The sequence below is a fragment of the Podarcis pityusensis genome (genome assembly GCF_964106645.2).
Source record: "Podarcis pityusensis genome assembly, chromosome: 1".
NCBI classification, from domain to species: domain Eukaryota; kingdom Metazoa; phylum Chordata; class Lepidosauria; order Squamata; family Lacertidae; genus Podarcis; species Podarcis pityusensis.
This window is the reverse complement of record NC_138028.1, coordinates 65969577-65989218: the sequence shown is the minus strand read 5'-3', so window position 1 is coordinate 65989218 and position 19642 is coordinate 65969577. Positions and strand designations below refer to the sequence as shown.

Genomic DNA, 19642 nt, shown 5'->3' with positions numbered 1-19642 from the left:
AGTATACTCGGGATGGGTAAATCGCTATTCTGTTTTTGATCAGAGAGATACTCAAAGAGCTTTTGAAGCACAACACAATGGAATGGTGATCTTCCCTCCCTCCCTTGCCACAAGCTCAACAGGAGGGCTGAAACTTGTCCTCTGAACTTGTCCAAGTGCCCCTGCATGGCACTTGGAACCTCTCAATACAACCATGGGGATGATACCCTGTTCATTTCCCAGCTCTGTGCTTCTGAGGCAAAACCAACATGCTTGCATTGCAAGTGCAGAAATCATTCCAACATCACCTACTCAATGAGGAGAGCTGGATCTTAGGTTTGCCACACTGCGTTGCTGAAGCTCTTACAGCAGCTTAAAATATACAGCACAACTGGAGGAATGATCACTCACCACCAGCTCCAGCTCCCTGTTTGGGAGGCGGTTTGTGGCCCTTCTGTGTTTCACTGTACCTTTAAGGTACTGTTAGTGCCTCAGATAAGCCGTCTAAAAGCAGATGAGTTTAGAGAAGAGAGAAGTGCAGCACAAGCTCAGGGACACAACCCTGCCCTTTGCAGTGGGTTCTGGCAACACAAACTGTTGGTTGGCTATTAAGGTAAGCCAACATCTGTGGGTCCATGTTTGCTTCTACTGCCAGTGAGTAAGTTAGGTTAAGGCATCCTCCGTACCTTGCCACCAAGCTAATAATTCATTTTCACAGTAGATTTAATGCAGAATGCAAACGTCCACTAGTATGTACTAGAATATACAGTGGTACCTTGGGTTATGTTACCTTCGGGTAACGTAATTTTGGGTTGCGAATGCGGCAAACCCAGAAGTGTATACTTCCGGGTTTCGCCGTGCACGCATGCTCAGAAGCGCTCTATCGTGCAGTGCGCATGCACAAAAGCAGCGCCTCTGGATACGGACTTTTCGGGGTAAGTACAGACCCCCAGGATGAATTAAGTTTGTATCTGGAGGGTCCACTGCGCTCTGCTCCCATCCATTTAACACAATGAAATGCTATCATTAAAGGAATCTATGCCATAAAAACATGATAATTTGTTAATCATGATGTAAATCAAAACACATCTCTCGTTTCAGTCATTTGTTTTGCTCACAGGTGTCACAAATTAACAGCTACATTGAATGGTATATATTTAAAGGGCAGAACCACAGGTGGGTGGGCAAATTAGCTGTAGGGCCCTTCCACATCACTGCAGCTGCTACTTACATAAACATATCCCATTTCCAGAGACAAATGAGACTCTTCGGTCAATCACTGCTGATATATTAACCACTATGGAAGAATCTAACTTAATGCAGAGATTGCTCAGAAGCAGAAACTGCTCAGAGTGAGCTAACATTCACACCAGTCATCCTACCAACTTTCATGTGGATGCCTAGGTCCTGGCAGCTCACAGCACCCTCCTTTATATGCTATGCAGTAGCAGTTAAAGAAGTCCAAAACACTGGAATTAAGGACCCACCTTTTCCAGAATAAAGCACATCAAATTTATGTGAGGTGGTTAAAAAATTATGCAAAAAAAAAACACCTTAGAAAAAGTACAAATAAAAGAATACTGTTGGAAAATAGGAAGGGGGAGAATGCAAGTTAGAATGAAAAATAAATCTAGCTATTCTAGTCTAGTGGCAAGGCAATGACACCATACCACAGGAATAAAACAGCACAGACATGTGGCTCAAGCAAGAAAAAATGTTGGCCAAGTTAGCCAATCAGATACTGGGCTGTCAGTAAATTTCCAGAACTGAGAGAGAAATGTGTTCTCTCACCACGAAGGCATTTCCTTCAATTACCTGGGCTGCCATAGTGGCTTTGGAGCCCAGTTCATACCAGATAACACAGGTGCACTCAGTCCGTGATTTCACCACAAAGTAACATCTTGGATTACCCATAGGCCTGCAGGAACCAAACTTTTGTTAAAGGATTAATACATGTGTGCAGAATGCCACTGTCTCCTCAGTAAATAAACAAAAAGCTTTTCTCTGCACATCTATAGAGTGGGGAAGACCTTACATGTAAGAGGCCTCTAGTATGTTTCTCATTCAGACAAGATTGATTCCATGTCTCTTATTTAGCAAGTAAGCATACCACATGACATGTTTTTCAATTCCTGTACTGATTACACCTACACATCCACTGCCAAAAAACTAATCAAACAGAAAAACATTTCAAGTGTAAGGAGCATGCAGTTTTCCTCCCCACAAAAATCATTTTGACTTTTATTATCCAAAACACTAAGTTAGAAGAACAAAGTTTTCCAACCAATAGACAAAAAATGATTGTTTCATTTGAGCTAGAGCACACCAGAACCTATTTGCAATGTATGGCTTAGTCCTGAAAACGTGAAGTAATAATCTCTGCTCATGTGCAGAGTAGCTTACACTAGACTACTCACAATCAGCCTCTTATGTCTGAGATTAAGGACAGCATCTTCCAGTGAAAAAGGAGGTAGAAAAGAATAAGAATTACAGCCATAGTTCCTCACTTGAAACTTTATAAATTACCTATTATACCAACATGAATTGAAATCACAATTGTAGCTGTTATATAAGGGATTATTATATCTGAATGGAATGGAATGGAAATTATTAAAATTTTGGAATGCAGAAAAAATGTAGAAGAATGAACTCATCAACTCTAGCATGTGAGGGGTTCAGTTTAATTATATTGTATAATTTGACATTTGAATAATTGACATTGATAATGGTATTAATTGGATAAAATTGGTATTGTTATAGTGAGGCTGTCATTGGAACGATATTGGAAAAACAATAAAACATATATTTAAAAGAAAGAAAGGAAAAGGATTTGGAGTCAGTGTGATACTGAGACAGGCATACAGCTCATATTTTTCATTTCAAATATTCACTGACACTCAAAAAAAAAGGTAGCAAGAAATACTACCAACAGCTTTTTACTCCATTCTGCCTTCAAGATAACCTGAATTTAAGCTAGGGAAGGGGCTTGTTGGGAGCACATGCACACACCTTTTCTGGAAATACAACTGCACGGGGCTCAACCTGCACTGCCCAGCAACTACAGCCACTTTCAATAAGTGAATGCAGGAAAATTGTTTCACACCTTCAACTGTGGGCCAGGAGTCCTAGTGGAAGATCCCCCACGGTTACAATATCTGACCCATTGTTTTATGAAGACAAATTAGTTCAATTTATTGGATGCTCTAATAAGCATCCCATTTTTTACAAAATCACACTAATGCAATTTATTAATCAATGGTCAATTTGATCTATAAAAGAATAACTGAATACATTTAAAGATGATTTTCATAATTTTAATGCTTTATATTTTTGTAAACTTGGGGGGGCAGCTGTTTTTTTTTTTTTTTTACAATCAAGAAGTATATAAATTTTGGTAAATAAATAAAGCAATCCAGAAATACGGTTTGTTCATTACCCAAAAATGCATATAATATTTGCATCTAGATACATTAAAATGATGTTTGCATTTCTGGTAGCAATTTTTACAACCAATGATTTTGCTCACATGACTACTGAATTTTCCTAGGAAAGACTCTCCACTTAGCTGGATTAGCACACAATTGATAGCCGGATTCCACTGCTATGAGATACTGTCAAGTCATCATTTCGAGAACAACCCTATCAAGCTGTTTTCGCTATTCAGTATGCACGTCTATTAGAAAAGCTTATCATGAAATTGCTCTGCAAATGCAGTTTAAAACCTGGTCCAACGAATATTCAAGAGACACATGACTGTCTGGCTAATTAAATGAAATCCAACTGTTCATCAACAGTTTTAAAAGGCATAATACAGAGCAACAGGGTTCAAAGGCACAAACCAGCAAACATTAAGCATGCTTGAGCCTCAACAAAATCAATGGCACTTTACATCCCACTGGTTTAATGTAGAGAGGAGTGCTGTGAAATCAGCCCATCTCAATTTGAAATGAGCTGTGCTGCATTTGGGAAAGCCGAACACTTCTTTTGAGAGCTTCAAAGAACATCCAGCCACGGGTAGTTTCCCCACCGTCATCCATCTTCTTGTCTGCTAATGGTGTAGTGCATGGGTAGGTAAACTAAGGCCCGGGGCCCAGATCCGGCCCAATCGCCTTCTAAATCCGGCCCACGGACAGTCCGGGAATCAGCAAGTTTTTACATGAGTAGAATGTGTCCTTTTATCTAAAATGCATCTCTGGGTTATTTGTGGGGCATAGGAATTCGTTCATTTCCCCCTGAAAATATAGTCCGGCCCCCACAAAGTCTGAGGGACAGTGGACCGGCCCCCTGCTGAAAAAGTTTGCTGACCCCTGGTGTAGTGGTTAAGGGTGCTAGACTGTGACCTGCCAGGCCAGGATTAAAAACTTCACAAAGCCATAAAGGTCACTTGGTGATCTTTGGCCAATCACTGTCTCTCAGTCTAGCTTACCTTGCAGGGTTGTTGTGAAGACAAAATGGGTAAGAGAACAGTGTATGCCACCTTGAGCTCCTTGGAGGGAAGTTGAGCTATAGAGGCAATAAACAGATAATAAAATAAAACATATCCCAGTTCCCACACTAACCAAGCTGGGCAGGAAGAGAACGCAAGCACTGGCTAAAGCTGAACACTCTTCCTAAGTTCCCAATTCTCTGTATGCTTCTGAGCATACCTGGAATGTCTAATGTTGATGCAAACAACAATATTCAAATAAAGTCGGCCTTACATCTTGAAAGCTGACAGTTGTAAAGTGGTTTACAGTCTCAGAACAGGAAGGCTTCCACATGTACATCTTCCACTTTCATCCAATGTGTGAAGCCTGCTCAGGTCCTGGCAATTTTGGCAGTGACGAAAGAGCAAACCCCACCTTGCATCAAATATGACAGCAAAACAGAAATTTCTGGGGCAGGTTCTTCTGCCACACAGGTCTTCCCACAGACATCTGGCTTCATTACTTGGCCAGCAGCCGCTTTTGCCTGCTAAGTAAGAGCTTTTGCTCCCAAACAAGCACAAGACAACACCCCGCTTCTAATACAAATGTGTATTCCTCAGACTGTCAAGCAGTCACTGAAGACATAAAGCTGAAATATACAAGCTATTTACTGTGAAGCAGTCCCCTATGCTCAAATGAAAAACTCTAAATTAAGTGGATTATGTACTACATGCCAAGCTCCTAACTCTCATGGCTGCCATGTTGGATGTTGACATATAGTGTCTGCAAAGCCAAAACAATAAATAAATAAATCTCCAGAGTTCTCTAAAGACAGGGATTCTTTGTCCTTTCTAGCTATTCTGTTTCTTCCACGTATCCTCTTCCCATACTCTGCACTGACGCATATTTCTCACCCCTACAGTGAAGCTACGCTTTCTCCCAAACCCTCAAATTCTGCAAGTATTCTGCAAGCTACAAAATTGTAATTAATTTACATAAGTAATGTAAGGCTATAAATACAAATCACCTGGCAACACATTGTTTCAAATTTAGCAAAAAAAGAAGAAGCATGAATTTGGCCATGTGATTTGAACTTTCTTTACTACCTGTTTCAGCTTCCCCATGCTTCAGCTGCCAATGCTTACCCTTCACCTATAATGGAATTACAATAGCAATTCTGTGTCTAAAATGCATTTGAGAGTCTTAATTGTTGCCAGCTAGTCTCCGTTTAATTCTCTAAATTGATTTTCTCTAGCTGTGTAGCATTCCTAAAAAGATCCGAATACATCATTTGTCTTTTCAGTACAACACATTAGCTCCCAATTACAACTGTTAGTTATGAATGTGTCTAATTATTTTCTCTTTGAGGATATCATTAAAACTCACTAACAAAGGAACCAAACTGAATCCTATCTATCCCCTACCCATCAAACACATACAGACACACAATGGAAAGCTTATGGACCTATGACATCACCTTAGAATGTCTTCTTGTGACAGTCAAGCATACAAAAGTCAAACAACTGGCCTGTCCCCTCACCTGCCACAACACCATCTGCCATGTGGGAAGGATTCCAGGAGGAAGAGGGGGAGGCAGGCAGACAGAAAAAAACTTCAGGAGCTTGCTCCTTCTCCAGTTGACTTGCCTAAATTTTGTTACAAAACTTTTGGCATCCTTCATTGAATTTTTATAATATTGTGAGCTGCTTTGAAAACTTCAGTCAAAAATACAAGCCTACTAAAACAAAGAATTATTCACCTGCCTGCCAGTAGGCTATATTTTTACAAACTATTCTGCTTCCTTACCTATAGAAGGAAACATCATAATATTATTACAACAGTGTCAGATTCAGTACTGAACAAGATAGAGGCACGCAACATGCAAAAACATATGTCCAGATTTATTTAAAAATCTACACCTCTTTCTTTCTTTCTTTCTTTCTTTCTTTCTTTCTTTCTTTCTACTTCTAAAAGAGATCACACTGCCTGGCCAAATATTGGTCGGCTGTTTAATAGAATTATAACACAGAGTAACAACAAATCTGAGATAACAGAGTGATGCAAGCAAATTATTTTAGTCTGTTACTGTCTTTTCCCAAAAGTTGGAAGCCTTTCAGCTATACGACAAGAGGTAAAATTTCATAGAGGCCAGCCCTGGGCATGTTGTATAATGTAATGGCCGCTGTATTTCTGGCCTCCTGGACCAACCTATTCAGTAATTTAAAAACCAAATGTAGGCAAATTGGTGCTTGCAATCTTACATCAGAACAAATTAGTTCCTGCAATCCAACATGGTTATACAGAGGCAGGAGGTCCCTACAGACTACATGTCCCTGAATGTCAGAAAGTTGCATTAGGGCCAGATGTAATCAACCCTATACACCAGGGACCCTGGTAAGAGTGTACCAACAGAGTGGGCTGTACGCATGCCCCAGTGTCAATCTCAAAACCATGGTAAGGCAAACAATCTTCTCTTTGCCAACAAACATTTTTGACAGACAGATTTTGACCCCAAAAACTTACACACATATAATTTGACTTGCTGAAACACTTGACAGTATGCAATCATGCTTAAATACTACTGTCTTCCTAAGCATGTCATTCTCTCAAAGTGAAGGTTTCCCACCCAAAAATGAGCATTAAAATGGAACTTTTAAAAGCAGCTCCTCCCACCAAGGCCCTTGTAAATTAGCAATTCCTAACTTGTATTGTTAGCCATTAAAAACAGCCTTGATGAACCAGCCCACCTATCCAGTGTCCCATTTCCAACATGGACCAAGAAGACATGGGAACAATGGAATTTGCCTTATGCAGATCATTGGTCCATTTGGCTCAGAACTGTCAACGCAGACTGGTAGCAACTCTCCAGAATTCCAGATTGGGTACATTCCCAGCCCTACCTGGAGATGATAGGGGTTGAACCTTGAACTTCTGCATGCAACATGGATGCTCTACTATGAGTTCCCAAAACAAAAGTGGCACAAAAACCAGTCAGTGGAAATCTCCACACAACTAAATTAAAAACCAAAAACCCAACATGTTTCAAGCTACACACAAGCCCTCCTTCATGGGAACATGTATACCTGAAAGGTACAGTATTGGGCTCTACATTGAAATAGTTTATGAGAGTCTTTGCTGAGCTATCATGGAGGTCTAGCCTCCACTAAAATCTACCTAATACTCTTTTAAAGCCAAATAAAGTGGTGACCATCATACCTTGCAGCAGTGAGTTGTGTCTTAACACTAATTAAGGTCAGTATTAAGAAGTGAGGTTCCTTATCCATGGTTTAGAGTTGGTTTGTTAATTCACAATTTTGGGTTTGGACAACGTGGGAAGTAATGGCCAGCTAAAAGCAAATGTTTCTAAACTCCTCCTCTGTGTCATGCTGGAGGAAGAAGTGGAAAAAAAGGGAGCACAAGTACAGGTGGGAGGCTAGGCTCATTTTTGTGACACTAAACCAGGGTTTAAGTCCATACTGCCTTCAAATGCATTCAGTGATTAGTTTTAACATTAATACACATCATTAAAAAAAATTTGAAATGACTGAATTTTACAACCACATTCAAAACTGCTAATGCTGGTTTGCTAAATATTATCTTACTAAGGCTACAATACTATACAAACTTATCTGAGTTTAAGTCCTATTGACCACTGAGGGGCTTAATTCTGAAGAAACTGTATAAGACTGCACCATCAAAGTTTAAGTAGCATCTACAGTATATGATATTTATTTTAGTAATAAGAAAGTGATGATGAGTTCCCAACACGTGACAGAATCCACATCCTTACTCCAGGCTTAATTTTACTCAAGAGCCTTTTGTTTTTTGAAAGATTTACAATCTACCAGACCATTCTTGCCTAGTGTCTCTGTATTTGTTGACATTAAAATATATGTTGGCTGGCAGGTCTAAGTTTGTGGATCCTGCAAAATCTTGTTTTTCAAGCAGGAACAGTTATCATCAAACTGTCAAAAGAGGAGACTGGTTTTAGCAATGTTACACATTTCAGACTTAAAATTCAAGAGTTTTACATTTCAGTCCTTTCAATTCAGCTCCAGTGATGCATTACATTTTGACTTGTCAATAAAATGACAAATGGATAGCCAATGGACTAGTAATCAGTTTTAGCAATAAGTAAATAAAAGTCACCATAATTGGGGTAGTGGTTGGTTGAAAGGGCAGGACAGCCTACGATGGGCCAGAGGGAAGGGAAAAAATGACTTCTTCCTATCCACACAAATTTCTATTAGTTGAGATATCTTCTTGAGTTCCCAGTTACTCATGACTAAGGAGAGGGTAAATCCCTGAATATTCACTACTGAATCATTATGGAAGAGATTACTCTTGTCAAGCACAGTATTAGACTCAAGAAGAGAAATGACTTGAGGAAACCAAGACAACACGCCTCGCTAATCATACAAGCAGCTGAAATGAACAGTATTTGAAGTACATAGCATAGGGTTTGGCTTGTGCATAGCAAGATTACTCAAGAGAAAATATTGTCCTTATGCTAAGAAACCAGCGTCAAGTCTTATTGACTGTTCTTTTCCAGGGAATGCCTTACTAACACATACACACCCCACACACATATATCACACACAATCTAGTCAGCTTGTGGCACTGTGGAACCCAACAGCCTCCCTAGAACAGATTTTGTTTTTTGCATAACCAGCAAGAAATAGTTGAGCTCTCCAGTGAAGTAAAGTTAACAGCTACACACAGAGAGAAAAGAATACCAGATGCTAATGCTGCTTGATGTAACCATATCTGAATTCCACTTGAAAGATTGCTAGGGTCAGCAGGCGATAACTCCAGACAGAGTGACTCAATGCAGAAAAAGGACATGAATGTATCAGCAAATCAACTTTTAAAAAGCATGTAATATTTGGTAGATACCCACCTGAGTAGTCTGAAAGGATCAAAACCTACTCTAACATGAGGCAGGACAAACATACCACCACAAGTGAAAAAGTATGGGGACGCCCTAGGAGGTTTATAGTTCTAAAGTGGAAAATTAAAAAGGTGTCAGCTCAAATTGTCTGCTTGAGAAAGCACAAATGCTAAACAGTAAAGTAACTGCCAAGCAGCAGCATGCTTGGTAATTACAATTCACAGTTTGTTTACATCGACACCAGCCAGCTGAACAGTAGAACCAATCCACATAATTTGGGCTTCAACTAAAAAAGAAAAAACCAAACCAACCACACACAAACGCCACCCCAAAATTTCCTGTATGCTGAATCTGTCTGCTGAAATCCAGCCCCTTATCTTAAAAAGCTGCCTTTAATTCATGTAGTAGCCCCTGCCTCTTCCCTAACAGTAACTAGGCTTAAAAGCATAGCAGCTGACTTAGAGCATGCTGACCTTGAGCAAATGAACGCACTTAGCAGCATGTACTTCTGGCTTATTTCACTGCACCAGCGAAACAGCCTCACCATCTATAGTAGTCAACAGTTTCTGGCCACCACCCCCTGCCTATTTTAAGATATCCCCCACAACATTTCAGTGATGCACAGTTCAAAGTGATAGAATAACATCTGAGGCCACATTCCAGCTCAAGTTGTTTACAGAGGAATCTTGTTCTGGTTCTCATGCGCTGCTTCTTTCATCAATGAGTAGAATATGGTCAGAACTATGTATTTCCACTTATACAACACGAATATACATAATTTCACAATATCCCTTGAACAGCAGATAAATCAAGGGTTGTGGGAAATGTTCACTTATAAAAAGATAGCTAAATCATGTCAGCATGTGACAAGATGGAAAAATATGAAAGGCAGCAGCTTTTGCTCACAAATACTATATATAGCATACCACATGTAGAAATATATTTTGTTTCGGAACTAAAAATGTAGCTAGAAATGTAAAAACACCTGCTTATCTGCTTTAACAATGTCTGCTGAGCTTTCTCATGAAATATTATCAGAATGCTTAGCCTAACCACACTGAATTTCTCCCCTTGGGAAACTGTCTTAAGATTCAACTTTAATACAAAGGGCAGAAATCATATTCATTTATCAGTCCTCCAAGTACAGTTTTGACCATAAAACAATTTATTTTTAAAATTATCAACTAACCTTGGCTGTGCCATCTTTAATCTAATCCTAGTCACCAACCAAGTACAGTGGTACCTCAAGTTAAGAACTTAGTTCGTTCTGGAGGTTCGTTCTTAACCTGAAACTGTTCTTAACCTGAAGTACCACTTTAACTAATGGGGACTCCTGCTGGCGCCGCGCCACTGCCACACAATTTCTGTTCTCATCCTGAAGCAAAGTTATTAACCCAAGGTACTATTTCTGGGTTAGCGGAGTCTGTAACCTGAAGTTTCTGTAACCTGAAGCGTCTGTAACCCGAGGTACCACTGTAGATAAATAGTTTGTATTAAAATATTTGTACGAAACAAAATATGTTGCTCTCTCCTGATAACATTAGTGGCTCAAAACATCTGAAGCTGGATCCTGAACATCTCATTCTAGTACTCAGGAATTTGAAATAATTTTTACAGCTTTAAAAAACAGAAAACTAAATTAGAATGGTTTCAAGTTTAAAAAAAACCAAACAGAACTCCTGCAGATAACATGTATTGCCAGGTAAGACACATATGGTCCAAAAAATACTCAGATTTCCAGAGGTGTACCCTTGTCAGACTGTTGCACTTGTGGGATCTAAAAGACCAACAGCATTATTATGGCATAAGCTTTCAGGGATTGCAGACCACTTCATCAGATGTACGTCAATAACAGAACGGCTCCACGAAGCCCCTTGCTAGCTATAGATTTCATATGTACCTGCTTCACGAAGCTGATAGCAAGACTGAAGAGAGATAACTAAAATATTTTCTGTCAGCATTATATAGATATCCAAGTTCATGAACTTCCTCAGTTTTCAAGTACTCCACTTTCAGAGAAATCTATTCATCCTTCATATGGCACTTCTGAGCAATTGAAATGCTTTATTCCATATTGTTATACAGCAGTTACTGTTTTTATTTAAAATATCTATCCACTGCCTTTCATTTGACGTGAAAAAGCAGTATAGAATAAATACGTTAAAATTACAATAGAAAATAACACACCAGTCAACAGGCCAGAGCAGAAATAAAACAGATGAATTCAACCATTTGATACTAACAGCCATGGGAAAAAAGTTAATGAGATTTAGCAATCACTGAAACGCCAGTGTTGCCATTTGCCTTAGTGCAGAGTGGGGATGATTCTATAAAGATTGTGCTACGACTGAAAAAATCTCTCCATAGTCAACTCCAGGTACATCAGGTCTGCTGATGAGGAATCTAAAAGAGCTGTGTCTTCAACACTTCATGCATTATTTCTTTTAAACCAGGGTTCATATTATAATGTGTGTTGTATATTTGGTTGTATCTTCTGTTTGTAAACCGCCTTGTGTAATGAAAAGTGAAATGAAAAATTCATATTCTTCCTGTCTCTTTTCAATTTTCCCCTCTCAAGAGGACCTCAAAGTAAAACACATAGGTATCCTAATACTCTAAAGCAGACCTGCTTTGTTTCAGAAGTGGAGCTGAAGCAGGCGCATTTCCACCATTCCTTATGTCAGCCATTTCAACAGTTGCTATCAATAATAAAGGTAAAGGTACCCCTGCCCGTACGGGCCAGTCTTGCCAGACTCTAGGGTTGTGCGCTCATCTCACTCTAGAGGCCGAGAGCCAGCGCTGTCCGCAGACACTTCCGGGTCACGTGGCCAGCGTGACAAGCTGCATCTGGCGAGCCAGCGCAGCACATGGAACACTGTTTACCTTCCCGCTGGTAAGCGGTCCCTATTTATCTACTTGCACCCAGGAGTGCTTTCCAACTGCTAGGCTGGCAGGCGCTGGGACCGAACGACAGGAGCGCACCCCACCGCGGGGATTCGAACCGCCGACCATGCGATCGGCAAGTCCTAGGCGCTGAGGTTTTACCCACAGCGCCACCCGCGTCCCTGCTATCAATACTAGTCAATCACTAATATCTGTAAAAATATTTCTACACCTCTCTATTTTTAGCAACTCTGCCAGCTTTAGCCAGCATGTAGACTTTATTCCACAGGAATTTAAATTCATTAATACCTTTAAGATTAGATCCAGACTCGTCCTTCTGAGAACAAAAGAGCACCTGCAGTTTGTGGAATGGCTCAGGATCCTGTTCTGTTTCAGGCCCCAGAACTAGCTCCCACAACAGTTCCAGCGGGCACTGCCCCCACAATCCTCCTGTTTGGGGAAGGTACAGTGATCGAGGAATCAGCAAAACTCACCTCCTCCCTCCTTCCACCCACGGAAGTGACCAGTTAAGCAAAGTTTTGCTTCCAAAAAAATCTGGATCCAACCCATAGTAATTAAGGCCAACCTGCAGTATTTTAAAAAACCCAAGGTTAGCCCACTGATTTCCAGGCATAGGCAAACTCAGCCCTCCAGATGTTTTGGGACTACAGCTCCCATCATCCCTGACCACTGGTCCTGTTAGCTAGGGATGATGGGAGTTGAAGTCCCAAAACATCTGGAGAGCCGAGTTTGGCATGCCTGGTCTACACTGAGTTGTGACTAACATTTGACACTTGTTGGCATCCATCTGTCTCGAGAGACAATGGAGTGCGCCTCTGTGGGTTAAGTCAAACCACTGCATTAGCAGCACCAAAGTGACCTCCCTGGGCAATGTGTATGACAGTCCTGGGCTGCCCAGATGACAAGACCCCAGCGGTCTCGCTGATGTGGTCCAAAGTAGGGCAAAACGTTTGGCATCGGTTTGGCTGCAGGAGTTGCTGGAAGGAGACATACAAGGCACCACTGGATATCACCCATAATATTTGCATAATAGTTACTACACAAAATAAAAAGTACTCTCAAATTTCAAGAGGTAACATGTACGTTTGCTGAATTCATATCCCTTCAACCAAAGATTTAGCTATAAGGTATTTAGCTATAAGGTATATGATAAAATCAGGTTTATATCAACTTTTCTCTCTCTCCCAGGCTATCTTGTGCACACAAAGGACATATTCTGAATTGTGCTTTACAAAGCAGAATTCAAAAATAACCTCTTCTGGACTATTACCTCATAATCCACTTTAAAAGTCAGATAGTCCAGTTTTACACATGACACTTAAACTGAAGTTATGCTTATGAGGGCTTCTGTGCAGAACCAAAACAAAAATATTTACACTCTGTTTAATGGGGTAAATATTCTAGGGAGCAATGAAAAATGTAATTCAATTCAAGACGTATCCAAATCAACATGCTTAGCATGCAATTTAGTAAACTGCAGACACTGGAGCAAAGTCAAAGCTTCAAAAATACCAATCAGAGGGCAGAAAAACGATTAAATACAGAAAGCTACATACCTGTAGTACCGAGACTGCAAATATGTTGAGCAGACAGTCTTTGATACATGGCTAGCAGATCCGAAGTCTATTACCTTAACTCTGTACGGCTGCCGGGCAGGATCCACCAACATAATGTTTTCTGGTTTGAGGTCAGCGTGTATTAAACCAAGACTTTTTAGTTTTTTCAGTGCAGTGGCCACCTGTTGCAGAATAGGCCGTATTACTTTTAGCTGGAGAGGACTAAATTTATTTTGTTTCAGAAAGTCATATAAATTCTGTTCCAACATCTCAAAAACTAAGCAAGTATGGTTTCGATGCTGAAAGCACTCATACGCTCTCACGAAGTTAAACTCATCAGCATTCTCAGTACTCAGTCTTGCTAATATGCTCACTTCTATTTGTCCTTGGCGTGCATAAGATGGATGATTCTTTAGAATTTTGATTGCCACTATTTCATTTGTCCCTCTTTTCCAGCACTTTACTACTTGTCCAAAAGTCCCTCGCCCAAGGAAATCAAGAACCTCGTAAGTATTTTTCACAGAGCATAACACCTCGTGATGCACTAACTGATAATCTCCATCTCCATTGGTACCACTTGGTTTTGAAGTTGCAGTAGCTGTCACAACCGTCACTGGGTTTCCCAAGTTTGTTTGCAACATTGCAGGCAATATAGGCAGTTCATCAACAATCTGCATTGCGCCACTCTGATTCTCCAACTCTTCACTCTTACGCTTCAGTCCACATCGCTGGGGGCGGTCCAAGACGTTTAACCCACTTTCCTGTATCTCAGTCCAAGGTGCTTCCACTTGAGGTTGCTGTGCCTGCACTGCTAATATCTCTGTAGCACCTGCAATATTTTTTAAAGCAACAGCACTGGTCTGCAACAAAAAGGTCTCTCTTTGAGGTCTGTCAAATAGGTTTCTAGCCTGCAAGAAAGTACCAACACTGCTCGGAGGCTGAGCAATTCCAAAAAAATTATCATTCACATAGATCCGTGGGTAGATTCGTTCATGGTACACACAACTACTTGGCTCCACTTTTAGTTTCTTCACACTACAAAAGGCACTTGACTGAGTTTGATAAACATATGGTGGATAGACCAAGACTTGTGAGGCCATACCTGAAAGAAGAGGAAAAAAGGGAAAGAGTCAGTAAACTTTGGCAGTTGTTTCCTAATAATTTAATTATAAATCCATGAAAATGTTAAAACTTTTCTGTGCTTGTTTGAAGTTTGCTCATACGACACACACAAAAATTGCAAGTTCTTTTGTACACTTGGATTTAAATACTAAGTACTGTATGTTGTTTTAGAGTCATCTTAAGCACTAAAACTGTACAACCATTGCTACTCCAAGGAAATGCAGTCTTCATTATACACTCATCCACATTAGAATCTTGAACTGAATTCTTAAAGCAGGAGGGGATTGGGGGTCTAAAATGTTCACTTGCTTGTAAGCTACTATTCTCCAACTAGAAGCTTAACATAGCGCAGTTTAAAGCATGCTAAGCCTGTTCAGAAGTGCAACACTATATTCAAATTATAATAATTCTGATTTTTCACTGAAGAACCAAACAGCTTTCTGAGTTTATTTAATAAAGGGAAGCAGACTACAATTTTATTTTTAAAGGGTCAACCCTTATAGTAGGTTAATTATATATAGAAATATATCAGTATATAGGAATCTCCATTAATTCCTACTACGGTACATTAGGTATTCGTAATGTACTGTAGAGATTTGTAATCTTGTCCATATATGAATTTGCTTTTTCAAATTGTATACTGATGGATGCATATAAAACATTACTTTATAAACAGCATACTGTACAACATGCATGTCCCTGCAGGTTATTTAACAAAAGATAAACTATTTTCAAACTTACAGTGTTTATACTTCTATATATTCAATGCCAGCATGCACTTATTCCTGACTCTTAAGTACTTAACAGTGTCGGTGTGTCCTGAGTACTGCCTGATCTAATTATTGGGAGTTAGATTCAGTTGAGGCCTCAGGTCTCAAACAAGTCACTTGACGGGCTCTGGGCAGCCACCTTGACCCTTGTCAACCTTGGCTATTAAAAACTAGTTGGAAGTGATTAACTGGATGGGTCTAGGGTCTAGTGGTAAATGCTCCTTGCAAGATGGTATACTACCAGCTGCCTTGAAGGATACAGTGGCACAGGCCCACTTCAAGAAGCCCACATTGTCCTGAACAACTACCACTCAATCATTGAAACCCTCTTTGCAGGCAATAAGCTTGAGAGGGTGGTGGCCAGGCTACTTCAAACATGCTTGGAAACAGATAATCTTGATTCAATTCATTCAGGCTTCAGGCTTAATTACAGCACTGAAATAACTTTGATCACTCTGGTCGATGACTTGTAAGAGAGATGGCAAGTGCAACCTGGTTAATTCACCTTGTTGCGTTGCTGGCTTTTAAAACAATATTGAACACAGGATCATATTGCAGGTTGGGAGATGGGGACACGGTCTAGGAGTGGCTACAACTACCTAGATAGGTCACCATTTGGAAACCTTATACAGACAGCTTTGAATCTGAAACAGAAGCAATCAACATTGTGCCTTCCAGATTTTATTGTTCTACAACTCCCATTATCCCTGATCATTAGTCATGGTAGCTGGGAATGATGAGAGCTGGAGCTCAGCTATACCTAGATGACATCACATTGGATACCCCTGGCTTGGAAGAATGGTGAGTAGGATGGTATTCTTTACATATATACCTCGAGAATAAAATCTTGTGTGGTGCTCATTCAGTGAGTTTATAAAATGCTCTTCTGACCAGCCTTGAAAGTTCAATGCGTGTGTATGTTCATTTTTGCTCACTTCCCTGTACTAGTAATAAATTTTGTTTGAACTAACCACAATTGATTAACTACAAAGACATTGGGAGCAAGCAACCATTCAGGAATGTAGTATTTATATACCTTTTTCTTAACTGTGCTCAACATTATCTCAGTATTCTTTACAAACAATGGTCCATAATGTTTTGTCAGATTGTGGTGTCCAGGACCTGGTGTGAGGAATTTGCTGGTTTGGCTGCTTTCAAGGCCAGTGTGCACCAGGTGCCTCAGAAACATGGCTTTTCCACAGTCTTTCTCCCAAACTTGAAAGGGGGGTAGTACAATGAAACTGCTGGAACAATCTACCCATATCTGCTGTTTTAAGGTTCATCACTCATTACAGACAGCAGCACACTTGTGAGCAAAAAAAAATCAAAGTCCAATATTACTATTTTCCATAACACAGAGAAGTGAAGCTACATTCACAGGCAAGAAGAGATTTAAACTGGAATTCTCCTGTTTTGCTTTTAAATGTCCTTTTTTATCAATATAGTAGAAGCATCTACAGCATAAGGCAATTCATTACTGTAAAACACGTTGCCATTTGGGAACCTCTCAATGGGTAAAATTCGTTTCTTCTTTCAACTTGCTTCCTCAACTCAGATGCATGACAGCAGCAATCATGTTTTCAAAATTCCAAGTGAAGCTAACACCAGAAGTATCCACAACTTGTAGGCACACAAAAATATATTACACATGGAAGGGATGAAAATTTGAATCCAGACACCCTTCTCAAGTAAAGCAATTCTGCAGCACCTAAGTAAAGGTTTTGTCTGAATGGTAACTAAGTAATAACTCTTTGTAAATGTGAACCTGCTCAACCATATGGCTGGCCTGCTAATCTCTTGGACATTGACAGATCTGAGGATAGCTGCCAAAGCTGCTCTGCCCCGAATGGAATGAGCCTTGATACGACCTTCAATTGCAAGCCCTGTCAAACTGAAAAGCAAGAAAGTAACAGAGGTACTCAGTCAATTTGTATATTATTAAAAGTACTTAAATAGTACTATAACCCTGGTCTGAAACAAGATAACAAACAGGGAGAAATATAGTAGTCATGGGAAACTACACTGATATCTGTTGGAACTCAAACTCTGCCAAGATTGTAAGGCCCAACAAAATCCTCAATTGCCTCACTGACAATTTCATTTTCCAGAAGGTGGAAGAAGCAACAAGGGGCTCGTCTATGTTGGACCTGGCCCTCACCAACAGGCAGGAATTGATTGACAAAAGGGAGGTATTGGGAAACTTGGGAGGAAGTGATCGTGGCCTCTTGGTTTTCATTATACACAGGCAAGGGAAAATTGAGTATAATCAGACACCCACTCTAGACTTTAAGAAGGCTGATTTCAAAAAGCTTAATGGGTGAGATCCCATAGGCAGAAATACTCAAAGAGAAGTGAGTCCAAGATGAATGGTACTTTCTTAAAGGTGAAATACTGAGGATGCAAATGCAGACAATTTCAATAAGAAAGTAAAGTGAAATTATAAATTATAAATAATATGAAGGCAGAGGTTCCCCACCTATTTCAAAACAAGCCTTACTACATCAAAAAAAAAAAAACTAACCAATCACTTTTCACTCTCCTCTACCTCAGCATCCCACAGACAATCTTTGTTGTTAATAACACACATTTAGCAAATACTATACTTCCATTACATTCTACCAAAGAGATAGAGATCTTTCTCGCCTGCTGAATTACTACCAGAGAGCTCCCAGCATACTCTTATACATGGTTGACCAGTATAGGATTTAGTTAGAGTAATCATTCTTCTAGAGATAAAATAAATTTAAAGCATTGTACCTTTATAGTTTTTAGAATAAATAAATCTCAAAACAAACCACAGCTTGGAAATTGCCATATTTTGTAAACACAACAGGTCCCAAATTATGTTTGTAAGCAGAGTTTATTACATACAAAAATTGCAATGAAGGCAGATAAACACAACAACCACTAAATACTTCGCAACAAATCAAAACATTACTATTTCTTTATCAATAACAAATTTATTCCTCTCTTTCCATTACTGATTGTCTATTATTCTTTAAATGCTCTTTTAAATGATATTTCAAAGCTTAATTACCAAAATAAATACAAAATGCATATAGCACTGCAGTACACCATTAAGTATACGATTAAGAAACATTCTTTACTCCCGAGTCGCTAAGACAGAGGTAAAAAACTTTTACCCTGGGTCCCAACCTTGGCCCACCAAGCCATTCCCACCATGGATCAGCTGCCCATCAACTGACATCCCCTCTCACATCAGATGTGCAAAAACCAGAGTGGAAAAACTGGCTGCAACTGAGCAAATCAGCCCTAGGACATAGGAACAAACAAAGCCTTTCCCACTGCCTTTGCAAACCCACAAGTCAAGCATAAAGTGGCTCAAGAGAAGACTCTTGTAGCAGATTGGTGAAAAGCAGGTTTCTTCCCTCTTGTTTGTACAGCTGCACCACTAGTGGAACTTCTTGTGTGCACAAAAGCCAGGAAGAGCAGTCGCCACCCTACCAAGGCTGTAGCCCAGCAGACTGCTCCCCATTTCCAGCAGGGCTACAGCTGTCCTTAGCTTAGCTAATGAGTGTGTTTCTATGTAAGGAGGGAATGATTGAGAAAGAGCTAAGGGAGCCACTTGACTGTAATTCAAGGCTTAAAACAAAATGCAAACTAATAAGAATAATATAATAAAATGCAAATTGAAGAAAAAGACAAAAGCTGAGTTCAAAGCCCCACTGTCCCCAACAGTCAAGTAACCCATCTATCACAATTCACAGAAAAAGCCTTGCATCATAATTCATATTGACAAATATTGAAGAATACATTTGCAAGAATCTTTGGACAAAATAGCTGATAATGTTCATGCATGCACTGAACTGACTGTCCCAATATTCTACAGCGTACATACAGATTTCTTTCTCTGCCTCTTGTTTCTTTGCTGCGTCAGTATAAAATAATATGGAACAAATTACATGCAATGTATCATGTAATCAGTGGCAATGACAGCAAATTCCACATGCTAATTATGTGTTGAGTGAAGTACTTTTTTGCCGATTGCGAATC

General features: G+C 39.8%; 1 protein-coding gene across 5 annotated transcripts in view; it reads right to left on the bottom strand.

The window, feature by feature from the left end:
• The window catches only part of HIPK3 (homeodomain interacting protein kinase 3), a 69066-nt gene that overhangs the window by 23250 nt on the left and 26174 nt on the right, over positions 1-19642 (bottom strand). For all 5 annotated transcript variants that reach the window (XM_081011891.1, XM_081011895.1, XM_081011893.1 and 2 more), the window contains exon 2: positions 13737-14838. In XM_081011891.1, the coding sequence (XP_080868017.1) occupies positions 13737-14836 (1100 nt within the window). In that variant the 5' untranslated portion in view covers positions 14837-14838. The remainder of the gene's footprint in view (positions 1-13736; positions 14839-19642) is intronic.